The sequence below is a fragment of the Capricornis sumatraensis genome, chromosome 3 (assembly GCF_032405125.1).
Source record: "Capricornis sumatraensis isolate serow.1 chromosome 3, serow.2, whole genome shotgun sequence".
Taxonomy (NCBI): Eukaryota; Metazoa; Chordata; class Mammalia; order Artiodactyla; family Bovidae; genus Capricornis; species Capricornis sumatraensis.
In genome coordinates this window covers 55,000,706-55,026,763 of record NC_091071.1, presented here as the reverse complement: position 1 = coordinate 55,026,763, position 26,058 = coordinate 55,000,706, and the positions used below count along the sequence as shown (strand labels likewise).

Below are 26,058 nucleotides of genomic sequence, written 5' to 3'. Positions count from 1 at the left end.
CAGGAGTTGGTGATGGACAGGGAAGCCTGTCATGCTGCAGTCCATTTGGTCACAAAAGTTGTACTCAATTGAGCGACTAAACTGACTGAACTGCTTCTTGGCAGGAAAGCTATGACAAACCTAGACAGTGTGTTAAAAAGCAAAAACATCCCTTTGCCAACAAAGGTCCATATAGTTAAGGCTATGGCCTTCCCAGTAGTCAGGTACAGTTGTGAGAGCTGGACAATAAAGAAGGGAGAATGCTGAGGAATTAATGCTTTCAAACTCTGGTGCTAGAGGTGACTCTTGAGAGTCCCTTGGACAGGAAGGAAAACAAACCAATCAATCTTAAAGGAAATCAACCCTAAATATTCATTAGAATGATTGATGCTGAAGCTCCAATACCTTGGCCACCTAATTTGAACAGCTGACTCATTGGAAAACACTCTGATGCTGAGAAATATTGTTGGCAGAAGAAGGTGACAGGGGATGAGATGGTTTATGGAATCACCAATACAATATATGATCATGGGCAAGCTCTGGGAGAGGGTGAAGGACAGAGAAGCCTAACATGCTGCAGTCTATGGGATCGTGAAGAGTCAGACATGACTTGGCTACTGAACAAAAACAGCAAACAGAAATGATGTTAGACAAAAAGCAAATTTGAACACTTCTCTTATTCAACTTCAAACCAGGTCGTAAAGCAGTGGAGACAACTCACAACATCAACGATGCATTTGGCCAAGGAACTGCTAAGGAACCTGTAGTGCAGTGGCTGTTCCAGTTTTGCAAAGGAAACGAGAGGCTGGCCTTCGAAAGCTGACACCAACCAATTGAGATCATCAAAGCTGATCTTCCATCGCAGCTGATCTTGGAAGAACTGCCTGAGAAGTTGCCAAAGAACTTAACTTTGTCTATTCTATGGTCATTCAGCTTTTGAAGTAAATTGGAAAGGTGAAAAAGCTTGTTAAGTGGATACCTAATGTGCTGACTGCAAATTAAAAAATCGTTGAAGTGCCATCTTATTCTACACAACAATGAACCATTTCTCAATCAAATTGTGATGTGTGGTGAAAAGTCAATTTTATGTGACAACTGGCAATGAGATGACCAGCTCAGTTGTCAGACCAAGAAAAAGCTCCAAAATACTTCCTAAAGCAAACTTGCACCAATAAAATGTAATGGTCACTATTTGGTCATCTGCTATCAGCTTAACCCACTATAGCTTTCTGAATCCCCATCAAAACCGTATCTGAGAAGTATGCTCAGCAAATCAATGAGATGCATGGAAAGCTGCAATGCCTGCAGCTGGCACTGGTCATGAAAATGTGTTCACATCTTGACAATGCCCAACCACACATCATACAACTAGTGCTTCAAAAGTTGAATGAATTGGGCTTTGAAGTTTTGCCTCATCTGCCGTATTCAACTGACTTCTCATCAATTGACCACCACTTCTTCAGGCATCTTGACAGCTTTTTGTTTGGAAAGCACTTCCACAACCATCAGGAAGCAGAAAATGCTTTCCAAGAGTTCAGTGAATCTCAAAGCATGAAGCACAGATTTTTATGCTACAGGAGTAAGCAAACTTATTTCTCAGTGGCAAAATGTGTTGATTATAACAGTACCTATTTTGCTTAATAAAGATGTGCTTAAGCCTATTTTTAATGGTTTAAAATTCACAGAACTGCAATTACTTTTTAACCAAACTAATACTTATGCTTGGTCTGATTTCTGTTAGGCTCTTGACTTGTTCTAAATAACTTGCTTTTTGGTAGTGGACAAAATACAGAGGTTAATTGTGTACACATACTGAATATGGTAACATGGTGCTCTTTAGGAATGGAAGACAAAAGAGATGTTACTTCTGACAAGGATTGGAGAAGATGTTAAAAGAGAAGCTAGGATAGAGGAACAACGGCGTAAAAGCAGAGAAGAGACTGACAAGAAGGTAGGGTGAGATTTAACCTCTGATTGGGGCTGATTGAGGATGTGCTTTTGATAGTTTTCATTTTTGAATGTAGTTCACTTTGTGAGATGGAAATAGAACAGTTACCCCAAATGATTTGTATTATACAAAGTGAAATTTATAAAATTGTTATTGTATTTTGGTTGTATTACATTGTGGCTGTAATATAAAAAGTACTTCCCTATTATTTGATAAAACTACTTTTGACTTTATCTCGCACCATAAACTACACTTGTAATTCCTATAGAAAAAAATTATATAACTGATTGTCTTTATTAGAATTAGAATTTTGAAGCAAGTTCTCAGTTTTTCCCCACCAGTTAATCTTCTCAGTATACTTGTTTTGAACTTTAAATAATATGTAATGTTTTATGATTTACAGTATAAATCAATATAAAGAGAAATAAAATTCATTTTTAATTCCATCACCACCATATTTATTTATTGGTTTACATACACACACAACTGTATTCTTACACATTGTATAATACTTCTATGAATGTTTATATATTTGAATGAATACATACATTCATGTTATTATTCCTTACAGATTATTTTGTAGATTGCTTTTTTAATAACAAAACAACATTGACAACTATGTCAATAAATGTTATCTAAAATAATCTAAATAATTATTGTAGGTAATTTCTTGTTGACAAACGTATGTAAGTGTAAGATCTACATAGTTTGGCTATACTGGTATATACTGCTATAAAATTTTTTTAATATTGAAATTTAAATATATTAATCTTTATTATATCATTGTGTTGTTGCTGTTTAGTTGCTAAGTCATGTCTGACTCTTTCACGACCCCTAGGGAAGCCCTCTAGACTTATTACATGTACATTTTTGTATTGTTAGTGACTCGTTGTTCATATGGCAATCTCAGCTTACTTGAATTTACTATAATTATTATTCTCTAATATTTAATTTTTCACACCTTTTTTATTGGGATGCAGTGCAGGATACCTGAGTTTGATCCCTAGGTTGGGAAAATCCCCTGGAGGAGAGTATGGCAGTTCACTCCAGTGTTCTTGCCTGGAGAATCTCCATGGACAGAACAGCCTGGTGGGCTACAGTCCGTGAGGTCACAGAGTCGGGCATGACTGAGCAAGTAAGCCTAGCATGTAGTTGATTTAGGTTCAGGTGTACAGAAAAGTGATTCAGTTATAGATGTATTCATTCCATTTTAGATTCTTTTCTCATGTAGGTTATCACAGAATACTGAGTAGAGTTTACTGTACTATACAGTAGGTCCTTGTTGGTTATCTATCATATATATAGTGGTGTTTTCTGTGTGTTATCACAAGCTTCTGATTTATTCCTCTACCCCCTCACATTTCCTCTTTTGTAATCATAAGTTTTCTTTCCATATCTGTAAGTCTGTTTCTGTTTTGTGAATAAGTTCATTTGTTTTTTTTTAATTGTATTCTACATATGAGTGATATCATATAATATTTGTCTTTTCTATCTGACTTAGTGTGATAATCTCTATCCAGGTGATCTATGTTGCTACAAATGGCATTATTTCATTTTTCATGGCTGAGTATTTTTCTGTTGTATATATGTACCACATCTTTATCCATTCATCTATCAGTGGACATTTAAATTGCTTCCATGTTTTGGCTACTGTGAATAATGCCACAATGAACTCTGGAGTGTGTGTATCCTTTTGGATTATAGTTTTCTCTGGATACATGGCCAGGAGGGGTGTTACTAGGTCATATATAGTAGTTCTATTTTTATTTTTTTGAGGAATCTCCATATTATTCTGCACCAATGATCAGAGAAATGCAAATCAAAACCACAATGTGGTATTACCTCATAGTGGTCAAAATGGTCAAAATCAAAAAGTCGACGAACAACCAATGCTGGAGAAGGTGTGGAGAAAAAATGGGAACCCTTCTACCCTGTTATGGCAATGTAATGGTACAACCACTATGGAGAATAATATGGAGATTCCTTTAAAAACTAAAAATAGAACTACTGTCTTTTCATATGCTTTTTGGCCATCTGTATGCCTTTGGAGACATGTCTATTTAGATCTTCTGCTTATTTTTGATGGGGCTTTGTGTTTTTCTGACTGAGCTGAAGGGACTGTTTGTAAATTTTGGAAACTAATTCCTTTTCTGTCTCATTTGCAAATATATTCCCCCTTTTTGTTTATGGTTTCTTTTGCTGTGCAGAAGCTTTTAAGTTTAATTAGGTCCTTTTTTCTTTTCATTACTCTAGAAGGTAGATCAAAAAAAGATATAGTTGTGATTTATGTCAAAGAGTGTTCTGGCTATATTTTCCTCTTAAGGTCTTATAACATCTGGCCTTACTTTTAGGCCTTTGATCCATTTTGAGTTTATTTTTTTGTATGGTGTTAGTGAATATTCTAATTTCATTCTTTTGGATGTAGCAAGAGAATGCGCCAGGTTTCTTCTAAATTTTCACCTGATGACATTTACTGTGTCTCCATTAACTTTAGTCTCAATCAAATTCTGGCACTGGGCATACCCATTAAACATGACCACTGATGGTAAGCATGGTAATACCACAGGCTGCTTGAAACATCTTAATGGAAGAGCAGCTTGAATTGTTGGTATTTCCAGTGCAGCTATTCTAAATTGGCTTTTTGAATTCCAGTGCAGCTATTTCAAATTGTCTATTTGAATTATGTTTTAATATAAAAGCTTTTCAATTCATTTTAATGTGTTTCTTAGTATAGTATAATCTATATTCTTTTCTTTTAGATTTGACATTACCTGCATTTTTACTCAAATTATTTGTTGCAGAGTTATCAAAAACTTTTAAGATAAGAGATTTATCTTAGCTTCTTTGTCAAAAATGAGTTTCATTAGTCTAACTTTACTCCTTTTTTCTGTTTTTTGACCTGTTTGTCTTATCTTGATTATACATTTAATAATTCTTTAAATCAGTAATTTTATTTTTCCAAGTTTGTTTTTCTGTTTCAGAGTTGTTTTGGTTAATCTATATTTACATTTATATTTCTATATATATTTTAAAACCATGTGTCAATGTTTGCCAGGAAATTTTGCTGAGATTTTGATGGGAATTGTATTGACTGTATAGGTCATTTTAGGCAGAATTCATGTCTTGATTATATTGGATCTTCCAACTCATGAACCAAATACCTCTATTTATTGTCTTCTTAATTTTTCTTATCATGTACTTATATAATTTGAAGCTTTTACACATCTTTTGCTAGGTTTATTCCTATATATTTCATAATCTGATGTACTGTAGTTTGTATTTTAAATTCCAATTATTTTATGTTGGGATATAGGAAATCAATTTTTAATATTCATCATATATCTTATATGGATAAAAACACTACCTCTAGTGGTTTTATTGTAGGTGCCAACTGATGTTCTACATAAATGATCATGGTGCTACAAATGATCTTGGTGCTCATTAAACATGGATGATTTTTTAGTTCCTTTTCTTGCCTGATTGCATTGGCTAGAACCTCCAGTATAATGTTTAATATATGTGATTATAATGACCATTATTGTCAAATATTTATTTTGTCCTGTCTTGCCTCTCTACAGAGCTATTAGGCTGCTTGACATTGCACCAGACCTTAATGATGTTTTTCATTTTGTATTTTAATTGAAATATAGTCAGCATACAGTATTACACTGTACAATGTTAGCTTCAGGTATATTATATAATGAATTTACACATCCATACATTATAAAATGATCACCACAATAAGTCTAGTAAACTTTGTTATACAAGCTGATTTATATTATTGACTGTATTCCAGATGCTGTATATTTTGTCCCTCTAATTCATTAGATAACTTGAAATTTGTACCTCTTAATACCCTACATCTGCTTCCCACCAAATTCCTTTCTGGAAACCACCTGTTTCTTGTCTTTATCTGAATTTGTTAGTTTTATTTTTTAGGTTCTACATTTGCTATTATGTCGCATTTGTCTCGCTGTGAATTATTTCATTTAGCAGAATATTTTAGATTGTCCATGTTGTCACAAATGGCAAGATTAAATATTTTTTAATGGCTAAATAATATTCCATTGTGTGTGGCCACATTTTAGTTATCCATTTGACTATGGATGAACACTTAGGTTGCTTCCTTTTCTTGATTACTGTTAATACTACTGCAGTGAACACTTGAGTGCCTGCATCTTTTGTATTAGTGTCTATATTTCCTTTGATTAAATATCCAGAAGTGAAATTGCTGGGTCATTTTTAATTTTTTTAGGATTTTACATACTGTTTTCTGTAGTGGCTTCTACCAGCTTATAATTTATAATCCAGACAACAGTGCCTTGAAGGTTCCCTTTCCTCCTCATCCTTCAGTTTAGTTCAGTTCACTCACTCAGTCGTGTCCAACTTTGTGCAACCCCATGGAATGCAGCATGCCAGGCCTCCCTGTCCATCACCAACTCCCAAAGTCTACCCAAACTCATGTCCATTGAGTTGGTGATGCCATCCAACCATGTCATCCTCTGTCATCCCCTTCTCCTCCTCCCTTCAATCTTTCCCAGCATCAGGGTCTTTTCCAGTGAGTCAGCTCTTCACATCAGGTGGCCAAAGTATTGGAATTTCAGCTTCAACATCAGTCCTTCCAATGAATACTTAGGACTGATTTCCTTTAGGATGGACTAGTTAGATCTCCTTCCAGTCCAAGGGACTCTCAAGAGTCTTCTCCAACACCACAGTTCAAAAGCATCAATTCTTTGGCAGTCAGCTTTTTTTATAATCCAACTCACATCCATACATGACTACTGGAAAAACCATAGCCTTGACCAGACGAACCTTTGTTGATAAAGTAATGTCTCTGCTTTTAATATGCTGTCTAGGTTGGTCATTGCTTTTCTTCCAAGGAGTAAGCGTCTTTTAATTTCCTGGCTGCAATCACCATCTGCAGTGATTTTGGAGCTCAGAAAAATAAAGTCACACACTGTTTCCACTGTTTCCCCATCTATTTGCCATGAAGTGATGGAACTGGATGCCATGATATTAGTTTTATGAATGTTGAGCTTTAAGCCAACTTTTTCACTGTCCACATCTTTACCATTTGTTATTAGTTGTGTTTTTAATGATAGCCATTCTGGCAGAGGTGTGGTGATACTGATTGTGGTTTTGATTTGCATTTTCCTAAGGATTCGTGATGTTGAGCATCTTTTTATGTATTTTTTGGCCATCAGTATGTTTTTTAGAAAAATGTCCATTCAAGTTGGTCTGCCCATTTTTGGTTGGGTTGTTTGTTTGTTTGTGATAAGTTATATGATTCCATTTTGTATTTTGGATACTAACCTTTTATTGGGTATATCATTTACAAATATCTTCTCCCATTCAGTAAACTGCCTTTTCGTTTTGCCAAGAATCTACGTGTCCAAAAAAGTTTTAGTTTCTTGCAGTCTCATTTGTTTATTTATTTATTTATTTTTGCCTAAACAGCCAGATCAAACTAGTAATAATATTCTAAAATTTAAGTCAAAGATCATAATACCTGTTTTCTCTAGGAGTTTTTTGGTTTGGAATCTTAAATATTTAAATTCTTAATTCATTTTGAATTTGTTTTTGTATATGGTATGAAAAAGAAATCAGTTTTTTTCTTTTCCCTTTAGCTGTCCAGTTTTCCCAACACCATTTATTGAAGAAGCTATCTTTTTGCTATTTTATATTTATGCATCCTTTGTTGTACATTAATTGACCATGTAAGTACAGGTTTATTTCTGGGCTGTCTCTTCTGTTGTAGTGATATATGTGTCTGCTTTTGTGCCACCTCCATACTGTTTTGATTACTGTAGCTCTTTGTCATATAGTTTGAAATCAGGCATTATGATTTTAAACATCTTTCTCAAGATTATTTTGAGAAAAGACCATCATCCATCTCAAAAACTTTTATGTTTCATACCAATTTTAGAATTATTTGTTCTAGTTCCGTAAATGCCATTGGTATTTTAATAGGGTTTATGTTGAATCTGTACATTGCCTTGGGAAATATGGTCATTTTAACAGTATTAATTCTTCCAATTTGTGACCACGGTATATCTTTCCAATTTTTTGTGTTGTTTTAAATTTATTTCATTAATGTCTTACAGTTTGTGATTTTAAGTCTTGTATCTCATTTGCTAGAGTTATTCCTAGGTAATGCATTCTTTTTGATGCAATTGTAAATGAGATTGATCCTTAATTTCTCTTTCTGTTAGTTCATTGTTGGTTTGTAGAAACATGACTTGTGATTATTAATTTTGTATCCTGAAATCTTACTGAATTCATTTATTAGTTCTAATAAATGTGGGGGCATTTTTAGGGTTTTCTCTATATAATATCATGTCATCTGCAAACAGTTTTACATCTTCGTTTCCAAGTTGGATACAGTTCATTTATTTACTTGTCTGACTGTTATGGCTAGGAATTCCAGTGTTCAGTTACTAAGTTATGTCTGACCCTTTGCTCTCTCCTGAACTGTAGCTCACCAGGCTCCTCTGTTCTCCACTGTCTCCTGGAGTTTGCTCTAATTCATGTCCCTTGAGTCAGTGATGCTATCACCATCTCATCCTCTGTTGCCCCCTTATCCATTTGCTTTGTGTCTATACAGCCTCAGGGTCTTTTCCAGTGAGTCACTTCTTTTCATCAGGTGGCCAAAGTATTGGAGCTTCAGCATCAGTCCTTCCAATGAATATTCAGGGTTGATTTCCTTTAGGATCGATTGTTTTGATCTCCATGCTGTCCAAGGAACTCTCAAGAGTCTTATGTGAACATCACCACAGTTTAAAAGCATTAAATTGTACTCAGCCTTCTTTATGGTACAACTCTCATGTCTGTACATAACTACTGGAAAAGCCATAGCTTTGACTATATGGACTTTTGTCAGCAAAGTGATACCTCTGCTTTTTGAATACTTGTCTAGATTTGCCATAGCCTTTCTTCCAAGGAGCGTACATCTTAATTTCATGATTGCAGTCACCATCTTCAATAATTTTAGAGCCCAAGAAAAGAAAATCTGTCACTGCTTCCACTTTTTCCCCTTCTATTTGCCATGAAGTGATGGGACCAGATGCCATGTTCTTTGTTTTTTGAATGCTGAGTTTCAAGCCATCTCACTCACCTCTTTCACCCTCATCCAGAGGCTCTTTAGTTCATCTTCACTTTCTGCCATTAAAGTGGTATCATCTTCATATCTGAGGTTGTTGATATTTCTTCCAGCAATCTTGATTCTAGCTTGTGATTCATCCAGTCTAGTGTTTTGTGTGATGTACTCTGAATTTAAGTTAAATAAGCAAGGTGACAGTATACAGTCTTGTCAAACTCCTTTCCCAATTTGGAACCAGTCAATTCTTCCATGTTCATTCTAACTGGTGCTTCTTGACCTGCATTTAACTTTCTCGGGAGACAGGTAAGGTGGTCTGGTACTCCCATATCTATAAGAATTTTCCAGTTTGTTGTGATCCAGATAGTCAAAGGTTTTAGTGTAGTAAACGAAGCAGAAATAGATTTTTTTTTTTTTTAACTCCCTTGCTTTCTCCATGATCCCACAAATGTTGGCACTTTTATCTCTGGTTTCTCTGCCTCTTCAAAACGACTTCCAAAACTGTATTCAATAGAAGTAGTGGGATGGGGCATCCTTGTTTTATTCCTTATCTTAGAGGAAATGCTTTCAGCTTTTCACCATTAACTATGATATTGCCTGTAGGTTTATCACATATGACATTTATTATGTTGGGGTATGCGTCCCCTGTCACCTACTTTGTGGAGAGTTTTTTTTTTTTTCTTTCTTTACTTTTTAATTTATTTTTTTTATTGAGGGATAAATGCTTTACAGAATTGTATTGATTTCTGCCAAACATCAATATGAGTAAGCCATAAGAGGGTGTTTATCATAAATAGATATTGAACTTTGTCAACACCTTTTTCTACATTGATTGAGATAATTGTATGATTTCTATTTTTCACACTGTTAATATGTATCATATTGATTTCTTCACAGGTACTGAAACATACTTTTCAGACAAATCCCACTTCATCATGGTGTATGATCCTTATAAAGTATTGTCAAATTCTGACTTCTAATATTTTGAGGATATTTACATCTGTGTCCGGCATTGATAATGACCTGTAATTTCCTTTTTTGAGTGATATTTTTGCCTTGTTTCAGGGTGATTCCGGTCTCCTAGAATGAGTTTGGAAGACCCTTCCTTCCTCTTTGATATTTTTGAATTGTTTGAGCTGGATAGGTAGTAAGTCTTCTTTAAATATTGGTAGTATTCATCAGTAAAGACTTCTGGTCCTGTTGATTAAATTTCATTACTTTGGTAATTTCTTTTTTCATCTTTTATCTTCTTCTCAATTCAGTCTTGGGAGCTTATACTTTTCTAGGAATGTATGTTTCTTCTAGCTTGTATATTTTATTGGGATATAATTGTTCATCATAATCTTTTATGATCTTTTGTATTTTTATGGTGTTGATTATAACTTCTTTTTCACTTCTGATTTTATTTGGGCCCTCTCTTTCTTGATGAGCCTGGCTAAAGATTTTTCAATTTTGTTTATCTTTTCAAAGAATAAGATCTTATTTTCATTGATATTTTCCAACTTTTTTTAGTCTTTGTTCCATTTATTCTGCTCTGATCTGTACGACTTCTTTCCTTCTACTAACTCTAAGTTTGTTTGTTCTTTTTCTAGTTCCTTTGGGTATAGATTAGGTGGTTTATTTGAGAATTTTGTTTCCTGATGTAAGCTTCTGTTGCTGTAAACTTCACTCTTAGAACTTCTTTTAAGTTCCCTCTTAGAAAAGTTGCTTCCCATATATTTTGGATCATTGTGTTTCCATTTTCTTTTGTCTCCAGAGAGTTTTAGTTTGATTTCTTCAGTGACCCATTGGTTGTTTAGTAACATATTGTCTAGCCTCCACATACACATATTTCTGTTTTTCTTACAATTTTCTTTCCTTGTGGTGATTTTATTGTGATAAGAAGAAATGCTTAATATGATTTCAGTCATCTTAAATTTACCTAGAGTTGTTTTCTGGCCTAAGATGTGATTGATCTCTCCTGGACAATGTCACATGTGTACTGGAATGTGTATTCTGTTGCTTTTTGATGGGATATCCACCATTTAATTTGTTGTTTAAGGCTAGTGTTTCTGTATTGATCTTCTGTCTAGATGATCTATCAGTTAATGTAAGTGAAGTTGTTAGTGTTCCCTACTGTTATTGTGTTATTGTCAATTTCTCCCTTTTTCTTTGTTAGTATTTGCTTTGTGTATTTAGGTGTTCCTACGTTGGGTACATAGGTATTTCCAATTGTTATATCTTCCTAGATCAATCCTTTCTTCGTTATGTAATATCCCTCTTTGTTTTTTGTTATAGTCTATGTTTGAAAGTCTGTTTAGTCTGATAAAAGTATTGCTACCACTGATTTTGTGGAATACTTTCTCCATCCCCTTACTTTCAGTTTGTGTGTCTTTAGATCAACCTGCAGGCAGCATATGTATGGGTTATTTTTTTATATTCATTCAGCCATTCTGTCATTTGATTGAAACATTTAATCCATTTAGATATAAAGTATTGATAATTACTGATATGTATGTACTTATTTCCATTTTGTTCATTGATTTCTGGTTGTTCTGTAGGTTCTTTTTCATTCATTTAATCTTTTACTCTCTTCCATTTTGATTTTATGAATATCTTTAATATTATTATTGAGTTTGTTTCTCTTCTTTTGTGTTACATTACACATTTTTGGTTTGTGGTTACTGTAAAAATGTATGTGCATGCTCAGTAGCTCAGTTTTGTCTTTATGACCACAAGGACGGACTGCAGCCTGTCAGGCTCCACTGTCCATAGAATTCTCCAGGCAACAGTACTGGAGTGGATTGCTATTTCCTATTCCAGGGGCTCTTTACAACTCAGGGGTCGAACCTGCATCTCCTGGGTCCTCTGCATTGGCAGGCAGATTCTTTACCACTGAGCAACCTGGGAAGCATAAGATGTGTGTGTGTGTGTGTGTTTAAAATTATATATACATATATTAATATGTAATTATATATGTATAATATTGTAATTATATATGTATAATATTAATATATAATTATATATGTATAATAATATGTAATTATATTGCTTTAGTTGATTATCTCTTTGATTCAGATGCTTTCTAACAACCCTACAGTTTTATTCTCCCCTCCATTTTTAATGTTTTTACATATATTTTATATATTTTGGGGCATCCCTTAACTACCTTTTGTGCATCCCTTAACTACTTAACTACTCTCACTGTCAAGTGTGACTCAGTATCTTGTCGGGACACTGCTCCTTTCTCCTGGCTCCTGGTGCACACAAGGTTTTGTTTGTGCCCTCAAAGAGACTGTTTCCCAGTCCTGTGGAAGTTCTGTAATCAAATCCCACTGGCCTCCAAAGTCAAATTCCCTAGGGGTTCTGAGTCCCTTTGTTGCACCCCCAGGTTGGGCTTTCCTAGTAGCTCAGTTGGTAAAGAATCTGCCTGCAATGCAGGAGAACCAGGTTCAAACCCTGGGTTGGGAAGATCCCCTAAAGAAGGAAATGGCAACCCACTCTAGTACTTGCGCCTGGAGAACTCCATGGACAAGAGGAGTTTGATGGGCTACAGTTCGTGGGATGACAGAATTGGACACGACCATGCAACCAGTTTTCATTTTGGCTTAGCTACTTACTGTGGATATGATTTTACTACTTTTGTCTTTTAATTTTCCTACTAGTTTTATAAGCGCTTGATCCACTGCTTTTACTGTGTGTGTGCCTTTACCAATGAGATTTTTCCTTTTTCTGTTTTCCATATTTTAGTTGTGCTCTTTTCTGCTTAGAGCAGTCATTTTCAGGTTTCTTATAAAACTTTTTAGTGGTCTTTTCAGTTCAGTTCTGTTCAGTCATTCAGTCATGTCCGACTCTTTGTGACCCCGTGAACTGTAGCACGCCAGGCCTCCCTGTCCATCACCAGCTCCCAGAGTTTACCCAAACTCATGTCCATTGAGTCAGTGATGCCATCTAACCATCTCATCCTCTGTTGTCCCCTTCTCCTCCTGTCTTCAATCTTTCCCAACATCAGGGTCTTTTCAAATGAGTCAGCTCTTTGGATCAAGTGGCCAAAATATTGGAGTTTCAGCTTCAACATCAGTTTTTCCAGTGAACACCCAGGACTGATTTCCAGTCCCTTATAATGAAAATGACTTTTTTTTTTTTTTTTTTTTAGTGTTAGTTCTAAAAGGTCTTGTAGGTCTTCATAGAACCATTCAAATTCAGCTTCTTCAGCATTCCTGGCCAGGGCAGAGACTTGGGTTACCATGGTTATTGAACGGTTTGCCTCGGAAATGAACAGAGATCATTCTGTCATTTTTGAAAGTGCATCCAAGTACTGCATTTCACACTCTTTTGTTGACCATGATGGCTACTCCATTTCTTCTAAGGGATTCTGGCCACAGTAGTAGATATAATGGTCATCTGAGTTAAATTCTCCCTTTTCAGTCCATCTTAGTTCGCTGATTCCTAGAATGTCGACGTTCGCTCTTGCCATCTCCTGTTTGACTGCTTCCAATTTGCCTTGATTCATGGACCTGACATTCCAGGTTCCTATGCAATATTGCTCTTTACAGCATCAGACCATGCTTCTATCACCAGTCACATCCGCAACTGGATGTGTTTTTGCTTTAACTACATCCCTTCATTCTTTCTGGAGTTACTTCTCCACTGATCTCCAGTAGCATATTGGGCACCTACCTACAAAATTAATGGGCTGACCTTCAAATTTGAATGACAGCCTTGCCAAATATTCTTAGTTGTAACTTTTCCTTTTATCACTTTGAAATATTGTGCCACTTTTTTCTGGAGTGCAAAATTTCTACTGAAAAGTTAGCTCAGAGTCTTATGGATACATAACTGTTTGTTTTTCCCCTGCTGCTTTCAAGATTCATTTTTTTTTTTTTAATTTTTCCAAAAATTGGTGTGAACCTCTTTGGTTGATCCTGATTGGGATTCTTTGTGTTTCCTGGACATGGATGGCTGTTTTCTTTCCCACTTTAGACAAATTTTCATCTATTTTTTCTTCATCTAAGTCCTCAGCCACTTTCCTTCTCTCTTCTCCTCCTTCTGTGACCATTGTAATGCAAATTATGGTATGATTGATGTCTAGAATTGTATTAAACTCTCATTTTGCTTAACTCTTTTGTCTTTTTTTCAGTTCGGCTTAGGTGATTCCGACTACTCTGTCTTCCAGTTCACTGATCCCTTCCTCTGTATCAGCTGTTCTGTTGACACCTTCTAGTGTTTTGTTTGTTTGTTTTGTTTTGTTTAGCTATTTTATTAGTTCAGTTTGATTCCTCTCTATGTGTTCTAATGCTTGTTAAACTTCTCACTGGTTCATCCATCTTCTGTGTTCTTTGAGCATCTTATGCCCATAATCTTGAACTCTTTTATCAGGTAGATTGCTTGTCTCCCGTTATTTAGTTCTTTTCTGAAGTCTTGTTTATGTTTGAAACATATTTCTCTCATTTTGCATAATTCTTTTTGTTTATTTCTATGTATTAGATACATTGGTTACATTTCCAAGTCCTGAAGATGTGTACTTAGGATTATATCCTTTGAGGCCCAGCAGTACACTCTCCTCAGGTCATGAGAAGTATGTGCTCAAAAGGTATTCCATATCAGATCTACATGGACTGGTTGACTGCCAAGCACTGCCTCACGTGATGGCTGCCTGCCCACTGGTGGACAGAGCTGGGTCCTGGTGCAGCTGGTTGAAAGGTCCAAGGGTCCCATGCCTCAGCCAGCTGACTGATAGAAAACGCATGTCTAGTAAGACTGGCTGTGGGACCTCTGGTGAATGGACCAGGTACCAGGCCCCTGTTGGGAGACAATGGGTCTCAATAAGGCTGAGCGTATAGCCCAGATGTGTCCCAGGACTGTTGCCAGCTCCCTTGTGAGCAGGTAATCCCTCAGTGCTAACAATCTAAAAGGAAGACTCCAAAATGGTACTTGCCAGCATTGGTATCCTTGTAGTAAAACAGGCCTCCAAAAGTGGCTGCCACCCTCATCCCCATCCCAAAGGGAATGCCAGTTGCCTCCTGTCTTTCCAAGAATCTCTCCAAGATGAACAAGCTGGTCTAATCCATGCTTCTTTCGTCTTACTGCCTCTGTGTGGGGCCTCAGAACATATATTTGCATGTGCCTTTTTAGACCAAAGTCATTATTTCCCACCACCCTCTGGTTCTTCCATATGCAAGCCCTGCTAACTTCCAAAGCCAGATATTTTTGAGGTTTGTCTTCTTGGTGCACGACCTTTCTGGCTGGGAAGCCTAATGTTGAGCTTGGACCTTTTTCTCCTTGGGAAGAACCTTTGCAGATGTGATTATCCTGTTGTTTATGAGCCACTGACCCCAAGGTGAGACTCTAGACTGTATTACATCTCTTTGTCTCCTATCCATCTCATTGTGGCTACTTCTTTCTGTCCTTAGTTATGGAAAGTGTTTTCTGCTAGTCTTCCTGTCATTCTCTTAGTTACCTTGAAAATAGTTTTAATTTTGGTATGTCCATGATCAAGGAAGGAAGCCTGGAGTCTCCCTTCTCTACCATCTTATCCACATTCCTTAATTTTTCTTTTTTTCTTTTTTTTTCTCTCAGTGTTTCTCTTTGGATGGTTTCTTTTTCTGAATATATATTAATCTCTTTCCCTTCAATGTGAACTCTACCATTAATGCACCAAATGCATTGCTTATCTCACGCATTTAAATTTTATTGGGTACTTTTTGTATCTTCTGTGTCTCTTGTTTATCTTATAAATATTTGGAATTCAGTTGTTGTATGTTTTTAATTCAAGTGTAGTTCATTTATAATGGTGCATTAGTTCTAAATGATTCAGTTCTATATACATATATATATATATATGTTATATATATATATATATATGTTCATGTGTATATATAAAGTCTTTTTCAAATTCTTTTCCACTATAGATAATAAGAAAATACTGAATATAGTTCCCTGTGCTATGCAGTAGGTCCTTGTTTACTTATTATATATATATATATAGTAGTGTATATATGTTAATATCAAACTCTTAATTTCTCTCTCTACCCATTGCCTGCTACCCACTTTGGCAGTCTTCAATTTTTTTTTTTCTCTGCCTGTGAGCCTATTTCTGCTTTGTAAATAAGTTCATCTGCATTATTTTTTTAGACCTCACATATAACCAATATATATTTGTCTCTGACTTATTTTACTTAGTATGATAATCTCTAGGTCCATGTTGCTGCAGGTGGCATTGTCATTCTTTTTTATGGCTGAGTAATATTCCATTGTGTGTGTATATACATATATTGTATCTTCTTGATCCATTCACCTGTCAATGGACATTTACATTACTTCCTTGTCTTAGCTGTTGTAAATAGTGCTGCAGTGAATGTTGAAGTGAGTGTATCATTGTGAATTAGTTTTCTCTATATATATGCCCAAGAATAGGATCACAGGATCATATAGTAACTCTATTTTCAGCTTATTTATTTTAATGTTATCATTAAATCTAACATCTGTATCATTTCTGAGTTATTTTTGATTGATTATTCTCTTTATGGGTCATATTTCTGTGCTTCTTTATATGCTCAGTATTCCTTGATTGGATGCCAAATATTGTGAACTTTTTATTGTGTGTGCTGAGTATTTTCATCTTTGTATAATACTCCTTAGCTCTTTTTTCTTGGATGTATATAGGTTATTTGGAAATAAGTCTTGCTATTTAATAATTGTTAGATGGGAACAGAACCATATTGAACCTGGGATGAGTTATCCATCACTGGAGAGGCAAGGCCCATTTTAGTACTCTACTCAATGCCCTATGACTTAATGAATTTTTTCTGAGTAGCCTCATGAGAATAAGCATCATAGATTGATGTCAAATATTGTTTCTTGATTCCATTGGGATGGGCCTGTCTTTGATCTTGGGTAGTGTCTCACATAAAAGTCATATAAGTATTAATCCATTCTCTTGCTGACTACTCCTCTAGGGAATTCTCTGAGGATTACTGGGGCTCTTTCTCTGTGCAGCTGTCTCTTTTCTTGTATATCCAGTGTCAATATTAGTCCAGAGATATACTAAAAGAAGCCAGATTTCATATATGATATTCTGCTTATATGTATTTGACCTGAGTGACATTTGGTAAAGGAATTCTCCAACTGAAGATGATTTAGAAATTGCCTAAAATCACAGGAGAGCAATACATTGAGATGATGTCTGATCTGAAACTGGATACCCTGAAGGTGTGCAATGAGAAAAACTGCATCTAAGTGTTAAATATATTCTTCCTGTTTGACAACATATGGAAATTTTCCCATTACCACCCTCCCAAATTTATGTTCAGAATAACCTTACAAGTCACAGGACAGGAATGACTGCTCATTTCCAACATACTGTCACATATTAAATATTTATTTGTATTTTTAAACAGCAGGTTTATGTTAACCAATATACTTGTTTGATATTTTAGAAACAAGCTCTTCTAGAGAAAAAAATGGCTTATCATTTACAAAAAATGCAAGAAAGTGGCAATAAAAAAGAAGATATGAGGAAAAATACAAATGATTACAGAGAACAAGGTGGACTACATTATGAATGTGAGAATATTAATATCTAATGTAGCTATGTAGAAAGTGCTTGACTATATATTTATGTAAAAAATTCTTTTGCAAAACAATTGCTCATGCTTGCTATCTGCTTTGTACCAGGGCAGGATTCTAGGAATTTCCCTATCACAGTTCAAGTTGAAATGTAGACATATATATAAAATTAAGCTAACTAAAATAGCCTTGTCAAGTGATTCAGCTGAGAGTCATGCCTATACTGCAGTTCTAGCCAACTTCCTTATACTTAAAATATATTTTGTGCTCAGTTCAGTTTAGTCACTCAGCCATGTCCAATTCTTTGTGACCCCATGGACTGCAGCATGCCAGGCTTCCCTGTCCATCACCAACTCCCAGAGCTTACTCAAACTAATGTCCACTGAGTCAGTGATGCCATTCAGACATCTCATCCTCTGTCATCCCCTTCTCCTCCCACCTTCAATCTTTACCAGGATCAGGGTCTTTTCCAAGGAGTTAGTTGTTTGCATCAGGTGGCCAAAGTATTGGAGATTTCAGCTTCAGCATCCATCCTTCCAATGAATATTCAGGACTGACTTCCTTTAGAATACACTGGTTAGATTTCCTTGCAGTTCAAGGGACTCTCACAAGTCTACTCCAACACCAAAGTTCAAAAGCATTAATTTTTCAATGCTCAACTTTCTTTATAGTCCAACTCTCACATCCATACATGACTACTGGAAAAATTATGGCTTTGACTAGATGTAACTTTAAAGTAATGTCTCTGCTTTTTAATATGCTGTCTAGGTTCCTTCCAAGGAGCAAGCATCTTTTAACTTTGTGGCTGCAGTCACCATCTGCAGTGGTTTTGGAGCCCCCCAAAAATAGTCTTTCACTGTTTCCATTGTTTCCCCATCTATTTGCCATGAAGTGATGCCATGATCTTAGTTTTCAGAATGTTGAGTTTTAAGCCAACTTTTTCACTCTCCTCTTTCACTTTCATCAAGAGGCACTTTAGTTTTTCTTCACTTTCTGCCATAAGGGTGGTGTCATCTGCATATCTGAGGTTATTGATATTCCTCTCAGCAGTCTTGATTCTAGCTTGTGCTTTATCCAGCCTGGCTTTTTGCATGATGTATTCTGCATATAAGTTAAATAAGCAGAGTGCCAATATGTAGCCTTGACGTACTCCTTACCAGATTTGGAACCAATCTTTTGTTCCATGTCCAGTTCTAACTGTTGTTCTTGACAGGCATACAGATTTATTAGAAGGCAGGTCAGCTGGTCTGTTATTTTCATTTCATTAAGAATTTTCCACCATTTGTTGTGATCCACACAGTCAAAGGCTTTGGCATAATCAACAAAGCAGAAGTAGATATTTTTCTGGAACTCTCTTGCTTTTCCAAGGATCCAATGGATGTAGGCATTTAGTCTCTGTTTCCTCTGCCTTTTCTAAATCCAGCTTGAACATCTGGAAGTTCACAGTTCACATATTGTTGAAGCCTGGCTTGGAGAATTTTGAACATTACTTTACTAGCATGTGAGATGAGTGCAATTGTGTGGTAGTTTAACCATTCTTTGGCATTGCCTTTCTTTGGGATTGGAATGAAAACAGACCTTTTCCAGTCCTGTGGCCACTGCTGAGTTTTCCAAATTTTCTGACATAATGAGTGCAGCACTTTCACAGCATCATCTTTCAGGATTTGAAATAACTCAACTGGAATTCCATCACCTCCACTAGTTTTGTTCATACTAATGTTTCCTAAGGCCCACTTGACTTCCATTCCAGGATGTCTGGCTCTAGGTGACTGATCACACCATCGTGGTTATCTGGGTCATGAAGATCCTTTTCGTATAGCTCTTCTGTGTATTGTTGCAACTTCTTCTTAATATCTTCTGCTTCTGTTAGGTACATAACATTTCTGTCCTTTATTGTGCCCATCTTTACATGAAATATTCCTTTAGTATCTATAATTTTATTGTAGAGATTTCTAGTCTTTCCCATTCTATTGTTTTCCTCTATTTCTTTGCACTGATTGCTGAGGAAGGTTTTCTTATCTCTCTTTGCTATTCTTTGGAACTCTGCATTCAAATGGGTATATCTTTCCTTTTCTCCTTTACCTTTCACTTCTCTTTTTTTCTCAGCTGTTTGTAAGGCCTCCTCAGACAACCATTTTCCCCGTTTGCATTTCTTTTTCTTTGGGATGGTCTTGATCACTGCCTCCTGTACAATGTTATGAACCTCTGTGCATAGTTCTTCAAGTACTCTATCAGATCTAATCCCTTGAATCTTTGTCATTTCCACTGTATAATCATAAGGAGTTTGATTTCAGTCATACCTGAATGGTCTGGTATTTTCCCCTACTGTCTTCAATTTACATCTTAATTTGGCAGTAAGGAGTTTGTGATCTGAGCCAGCTCCCAGTCTTATTTTTGCTGACTGTATAGAGTTTCTTCATCTTTGCCTGTAAAGAATATAATCAATCTGATGGGCCCCGCCCATTAGAACAAGACCTAGTTTCCTCCTCAGTCAGTCTCTCCTATCAGGAAGTTCCCATAAGCCTGTTATCCAACAGAGGTCAGACAGAATGAAAACCACAATCATAGGAAACAAACCGAACTGATCACATGGATCACAGCCTTGTCTGAGTCAATGAAATTATCAGTATGCTGTGTAGGGCCACTTAGGACATACAGGTCATTTTGGAGAGTTCTCACAAAATGTAGTCCACTGGAGAAGGGAATGACAAACTACTTCAGTATTCTTGCCTTGAGAATCCCATGAACTGTGTAAAAAGGCAAAAAGATAGGACACTAATGATGAACTCCCCAGGTCGGTAGGTGCCCAGTATGCTACTAGAGATTGGTGAAGAAATAACTCCAGAAAGAATGAAGAGATGGAGCCAAAGCAAAAACAGCAACCCCTTGTGGATATGACTGATGATGGAAGTAAAGTCTGATGCTGTAAAGAGCAATATTGCATAGGAACCTGTAATATTTTGTGTTACTGAAACTAAAAATTTGTAAATAATTGCTATTACATACCAACATGATGTTCTACTATTTTGTCAGCCATAAAGAATAGACAGTACCAGAAAAAAAAAAAAAAGATGAAGGAAAGGAGAAAGTAGGAAAAGAAGGAAAGGAATAAAATGGAAAAAAGGAAGAAACAGAGAAAATTTAAAGGAAGGACTTTAGGTCGTTACTTTGTTATGCCCAATATCTACCAGCTTCCTCTTATTTCTAACATTATAAGACTATAGTAGTATTTGTTAAATTAATGATATTAAAATTTTTTGGCCAGAATAAAAATATGTAGGTTTTTAAAAATTACCTGTGAGTATATGTATCAGGGAAAAACATAATAATCTTGCATAAGTTATCACAGCATCCCAGCAATCCTGTCTCTGTCCCATCAATGCTGTTTCATGGTGAGAGTCTCCCTTTGTCACTCCAGTAGATTGCTAAGTAGTCTCCATTGGCTCTTATTTTTACCTGCCTCAAATCCATTTTTTATGCTATTACATAATTATATGTAAAAGTCTGCTCTGATAGTTTCTTCTCCTGGCCCCCAAACGTAGATTTCCATTAACTCTTAAATGAAGCTCAGACTTCTTAAGCAACCATTCATCACCATCGAGGGTCAAACTTAAACCTAACTTTCACATTACCTCCTTGAAGAATTTGGATATGATCTAGGAGGTAATATGCACCGAAACTGGAGCCAAACTGCTGAAGTTCAAGTCCTGCTTTATCATTTTCTAGCCTTATAGGTTATACAAATTATTTAACATCTTTGAATCAGTTTGATCATCTGAGAAGATAATACTTCCAAATCCCATAAAGAGGCCAAAAGTTCTAGCCCTTAGCAAGCATTCAGTTAATTGTTTAATCAAATGAGACTAATGATCTTTCTTGAAACACGTTACCATTTATACTTCTGTGCTTCTCTTTATCCAAGTTTCTAGCCTGAAATGCCATGTTTACTGTTCATGTAATCAAATCCTAAAATTCTTTAAATCTTCACAGTAAATGACACAATAAAAAAAAATATTTTTTGATGTCTGTAATTAGAAGATACCTCTCTTTTGAACTCTCTAATACTTTGTGCTATTTTTAATCCATATATTCTGTATTTCCCACTATCTTAATTACCCCTAATATTGTAACTCCCACCTTTGTGTTTCACAGAGTACTAAGTACTGTGTGTGTGCATGTGTGTCTGTGTGTGTGTCTGTGAAGGTGGTCAAGAAGACATTTTAAACAAATTGTTACCTCAAATCTCCTCTTTTGAGGAAGTGTTATATATAAATTATTTTATCTAGGTGATAAATTGAGTTATAGCTCTATAGTGATGTTGTCATCTTCCAAATAGCGTCCAGAGGGACAGAGAGAATAAAAGAGGAAAGGAATATAGGGTGAACCTGGTCTAGTTAGAGGAAAGATCACTCTCATATGTGACAATTTTACTGAAAAATCATTGAGCACACATGCTATGAAGATCCTTTGTCCTCCTAATTGGTTAGAAGCAGGAATTATAATTTCCTTTTTTACAGAGAAGGAATATGTATATGGTTACTTATGCTAATTTGTGAGGCACATTCCAGAGTTGCAGTTGTCACTGTGGGCTAGTGGGTCTCCAGCCAGTAGTTCTATTGGTATCCCATCTCTATAAAAAAGAAATAGTAAGTTATAGATAATAACCCAGATATAGCTTTTCTCTCAGAAGAAAATTCTGTCCCTTCAAGTATATCTTTTAACCTAAAGGGATAATATTTGAAGAGTAATTCCATTTCACATTTCTTCTTGTTCTCCACTACCTCCCCAAAATGCTGAATATAATTAGCATGTAGGCTCATTTCCTATTATGGTATGATAAGAGACTCTATCTTGGGTAATTCTGTCATCACCATTATTAAAAATGAATGTTTTGTTGCATTTTAAAGCTTTTTCTCCAAAGAAGAAAAAGAAGAAGAGTGATGACATAAAGGTAGTTTATGCTGCTGCTGACCAGAAATCAAACAGAGGAGCATATGGTAATTTAATATTATAATAAGAAATATTAAATAGTATTTTTAGGGAAGACTAAATTTGGATGACTTTTTTTCTTTTCTTGGCTTAAATGCAGATAATTTCTCTATTCCTTTCTGTCAAATGACAAAATTTGGATGATGCTTACAAACAATGATACAACTCTATTGCTTCCAGAATTTTATCTCTAATTACTAATTTAGTATTCTGGCCTTATATCATCATTTTAGAGAAATTAAATGGTCTATTGCTGCTGAATGAACAGTATGTGAAACAAAAAATTGCAAGATAATTTTTATATTGCTCAAAATGATTTTTTAAAATTTTGAGGTGGATCAGAAATTAAGTACATTAATTCAGTCCAACATGGACTCCAATGAAATATCACTTTATTATTTCTATCATTCTGTGTTGCTTCATGTTGTCTGTTAGAATTAGACCAGGAACCCAAATAACTGCATAAATATCCTCCAAATAATACACTATCAAAAGTATAAGACTGTTTTAAATTGAGCAATATGAATTCTTCTCCCATATTAAATTTCCAAGGAGAAATTAAGTATAAAAATTAAATACATTTGTATTTATCAGTTTAATTCTAAATAAAAAAGTTTAACATCTTTCTTACCCGAGGGTGTAATTTGATTACTCTCATAAAATCTCTAGGATGAAACAAGATTGAGCTAAGGCTGTCTTCCACTCAGAACTACTGTAGTTTACTTAATTCAGCTCTAAACTTTGTGGGTCCCATTTTTAAAATCCAAAGTTTTTTTTTTGTTTGTTTAAATGAAACACCAAGGAATTACTTACAACATATACAATTATGACAACACAAGCCACACATATCCACTAAATAGAGACAATAAAACTAAATTCTCAGTTTCTGAAGTAGCTATCCTATGCAGAATGATTTTCTAAAACTCTAGTGTTTAATGCAGGTCAGAATCATCTTAGAAAAGAAAGTTAGTCATTTAGTCATGTCTGACTCTCTGTGACCCAATGGACTGTAGCCCACCAGGCTCCTCTGTTCATGGAATTATCCAGGCAAGAACACTGGAGTGGGTTGCTATTTACTTCTCACTGATGTCAAAATCAGTGCTTCTTGAGAAACCTATATTCAGGTCAGGAAGCAACAGTTAGAACTGGACATGGAAGAACAGACTGGTTCCAAATAGGAAAAGGAGAACGTCAAGGCTGTATACTGTCACCCTGCTTATTTAACTTATATGCAGAGTACATCATGAGAAATGCTGGGCTGGAAGAAGCACAAGCTGGAATCAAGATTGCCAGGAGAAATATCAATAACCTCAGATATGCAGAAAGTGCCACCCTTATGGCAGAAAGTGAAGAGGAACTAAAAAGTCTCTTGATGAAAGTGAAAGAGTAGAGTGAAAAAGTTGGCTTAAAGCTCAACATCCAGAAAATGAAGATCATGGCATCTGATCCCATCACTTCATGGGAAGTAGATGGGGAAACAGTGGAAACAGTGTCAGACTTTATTTTGGGGGGCTCCAAAATCGCTGCAGATGGTGATTGCAGCCATGAGATTAAAAGACGCTTACTCCTTGGAAGGAAAGTTATGACCAACCTTGATAGCATATTCAGAAGCAGAGACATTACTTTGCCAACAAAGGTCCATCTAGTCAAGGCTATGGTTTTTCCAGTAGCCATGTATGGATGTGAGAGTTGGACTGTGAAGACAGTTGAGCACCGAATAATAGATGCTTTTGAACTGTGGTGTTGGAGGAGACTCTTGAGAGTCCCTTGGACTGCAAGGAAATCCAACCAGTCCATTCTAAAGGAGATCAGTCCTGGGTGTTCTTTGGAAGGAATGATGCTAAAGCTGAAACTCTGGTACTTTGGCTACCTCATGCGAAGAGTTGACTCATTGGAAAAGACTCTGATGCTGGGAGGGATTGGGGGCAGGAGGAGAAGGGGAAGATAGAGGATGAGATGGTTGGATGGCATCACCGACTCGATGGACGTGAGTTTGAGTGAACTCCGGGAGTTGGTGATGGTCAGGGAGGCCTGGTGTACTGCGATTCATGGGGTTGCAAAGAGTCAGACACTGAACTGAACTGAACTGATGTCAAAATATCTCAGTGATATTGGAGGAAAGAATAGTAAATGGAAAGTACTGTTTTAAGCCTCACCAGGGTACCAGTCTGTGACAGTTCTCCAGGTATCAAAACTATAAATTTATTTAAGTATAACTGAAAGACAAAGATGAATTCTCAAACTGTATTAATGCTTTATCTGGGGATGATGGGGAGGTATTATTTCTACTCTCCACTCCTAGAGATTGGCACATAAATCATTCTTTTTTATGAACTTTAGAAATGTACACTAGTGATATCACAATTATATATTAAAGTGTTCCTCTCTGTCATTCACCATAATCAAACTTCCTTATTTTGCCTCTCACCGTTGCACTGAGTATGAACTCCATATGGTGTAATAGCCTTTCCACTATTACGGGCAGTTTTCTCAACATTTTGTAATTGGCAACAATCCAAGCAGAGTTCAGAGGTCAGAATTCTTTACAGTTCCTGCTTTTTGTCTCTATATTTTTACATTCTCAAAAAAAGATCTGGAGGTAATTTATTTTGGTTTTTAAATTACTTTAAAGCAAAATGGAATGGTTTTATGTAATTGCATGAGTTTTAACACATATGAAATTGTGTGACTTCTATCAAAATCGTAACATTTCCAACATTCCAAAAAAGTTCTTTGGCAGTCATGCATTCCTTCCTCCAACTGATAAGCCCAGGCAACCACTGATATGTTGTCCATCACTACAGTTCTTTTTCCTTTAGAAAATGTCTTATAAATGGACATTTTGATAATTGTTCCTTTCATTCAATAGAGTACCTTTGAAATTCATTCAAATTATTTCATTTGTCAGTAGTTTACTCCTTTTTATTTCCCTTGTGTGTATGCAATGGATTTTCTTCTGCATATACCAGCTGAAGAAAATTTGGTTGTTTCCAGATTTGGATGATTATGAATAGAAAGATCAGAAGTATACACTAAGTATAAATTAACCTTTTTGTGTGAACATGGGATTATTATTGTGTATGTTGAAGTTTATAAAGAATTGCCTATTCTGTATTCCCCATTAGTAATGCATGAGAGATCTATTTGCTATGCAGCCTTGCAACCGTTGATGTTATCAGTAATTTTTATTTTAGCTATTTATATAGATGTAATGGTATATCATTGTGGCTTTCATTTGTATTTCTCTGATGTCTAATGATGATGAGAATTTTTTCATATGCTTTTTGCCTTTTGTAAATCCTGCCTGGTGAAGTAGCTGGTGAAGTAGCTTTTCCTCATTTTTGTTTGGAAAGTTTTCTTACTAGTGGATTTTGAAAGAAAGAAAGTGTGCTCAGTCGTGTCTGATTCTTTGTGACCCCATGGACTGTAGCCTACCAGGCTTCTCTGTCCATGGGATTTTCCAGGCAGTAGTACTGGAGTGGATTGCCACGTCCTTCTC

At 35.8% G+C, this 26,058-nt stretch overlaps 1 protein-coding gene across 1 annotated transcript in view; it reads left to right on the top strand.

Moving 5' to 3' along the window:
- FSIP2 (fibrous sheath interacting protein 2) overlaps positions 1 to 26,058 on the top strand; it is a 140,620-nt gene that overhangs the window by 15,496 nt on the left and 99,066 nt on the right. The window contains exons 7-9 of the mRNA XM_068968447.1: positions 1,820 to 1,930; positions 17,441 to 17,567; positions 22,478 to 22,567. Of these exons, the coding sequence (XP_068824548.1) occupies positions 1,820 to 1,930; positions 17,441 to 17,567; positions 22,478 to 22,567 (328 nt within the window). The remainder of the gene's footprint in view (positions 1 to 1,819; positions 1,931 to 17,440; positions 17,568 to 22,477; positions 22,568 to 26,058) is intronic.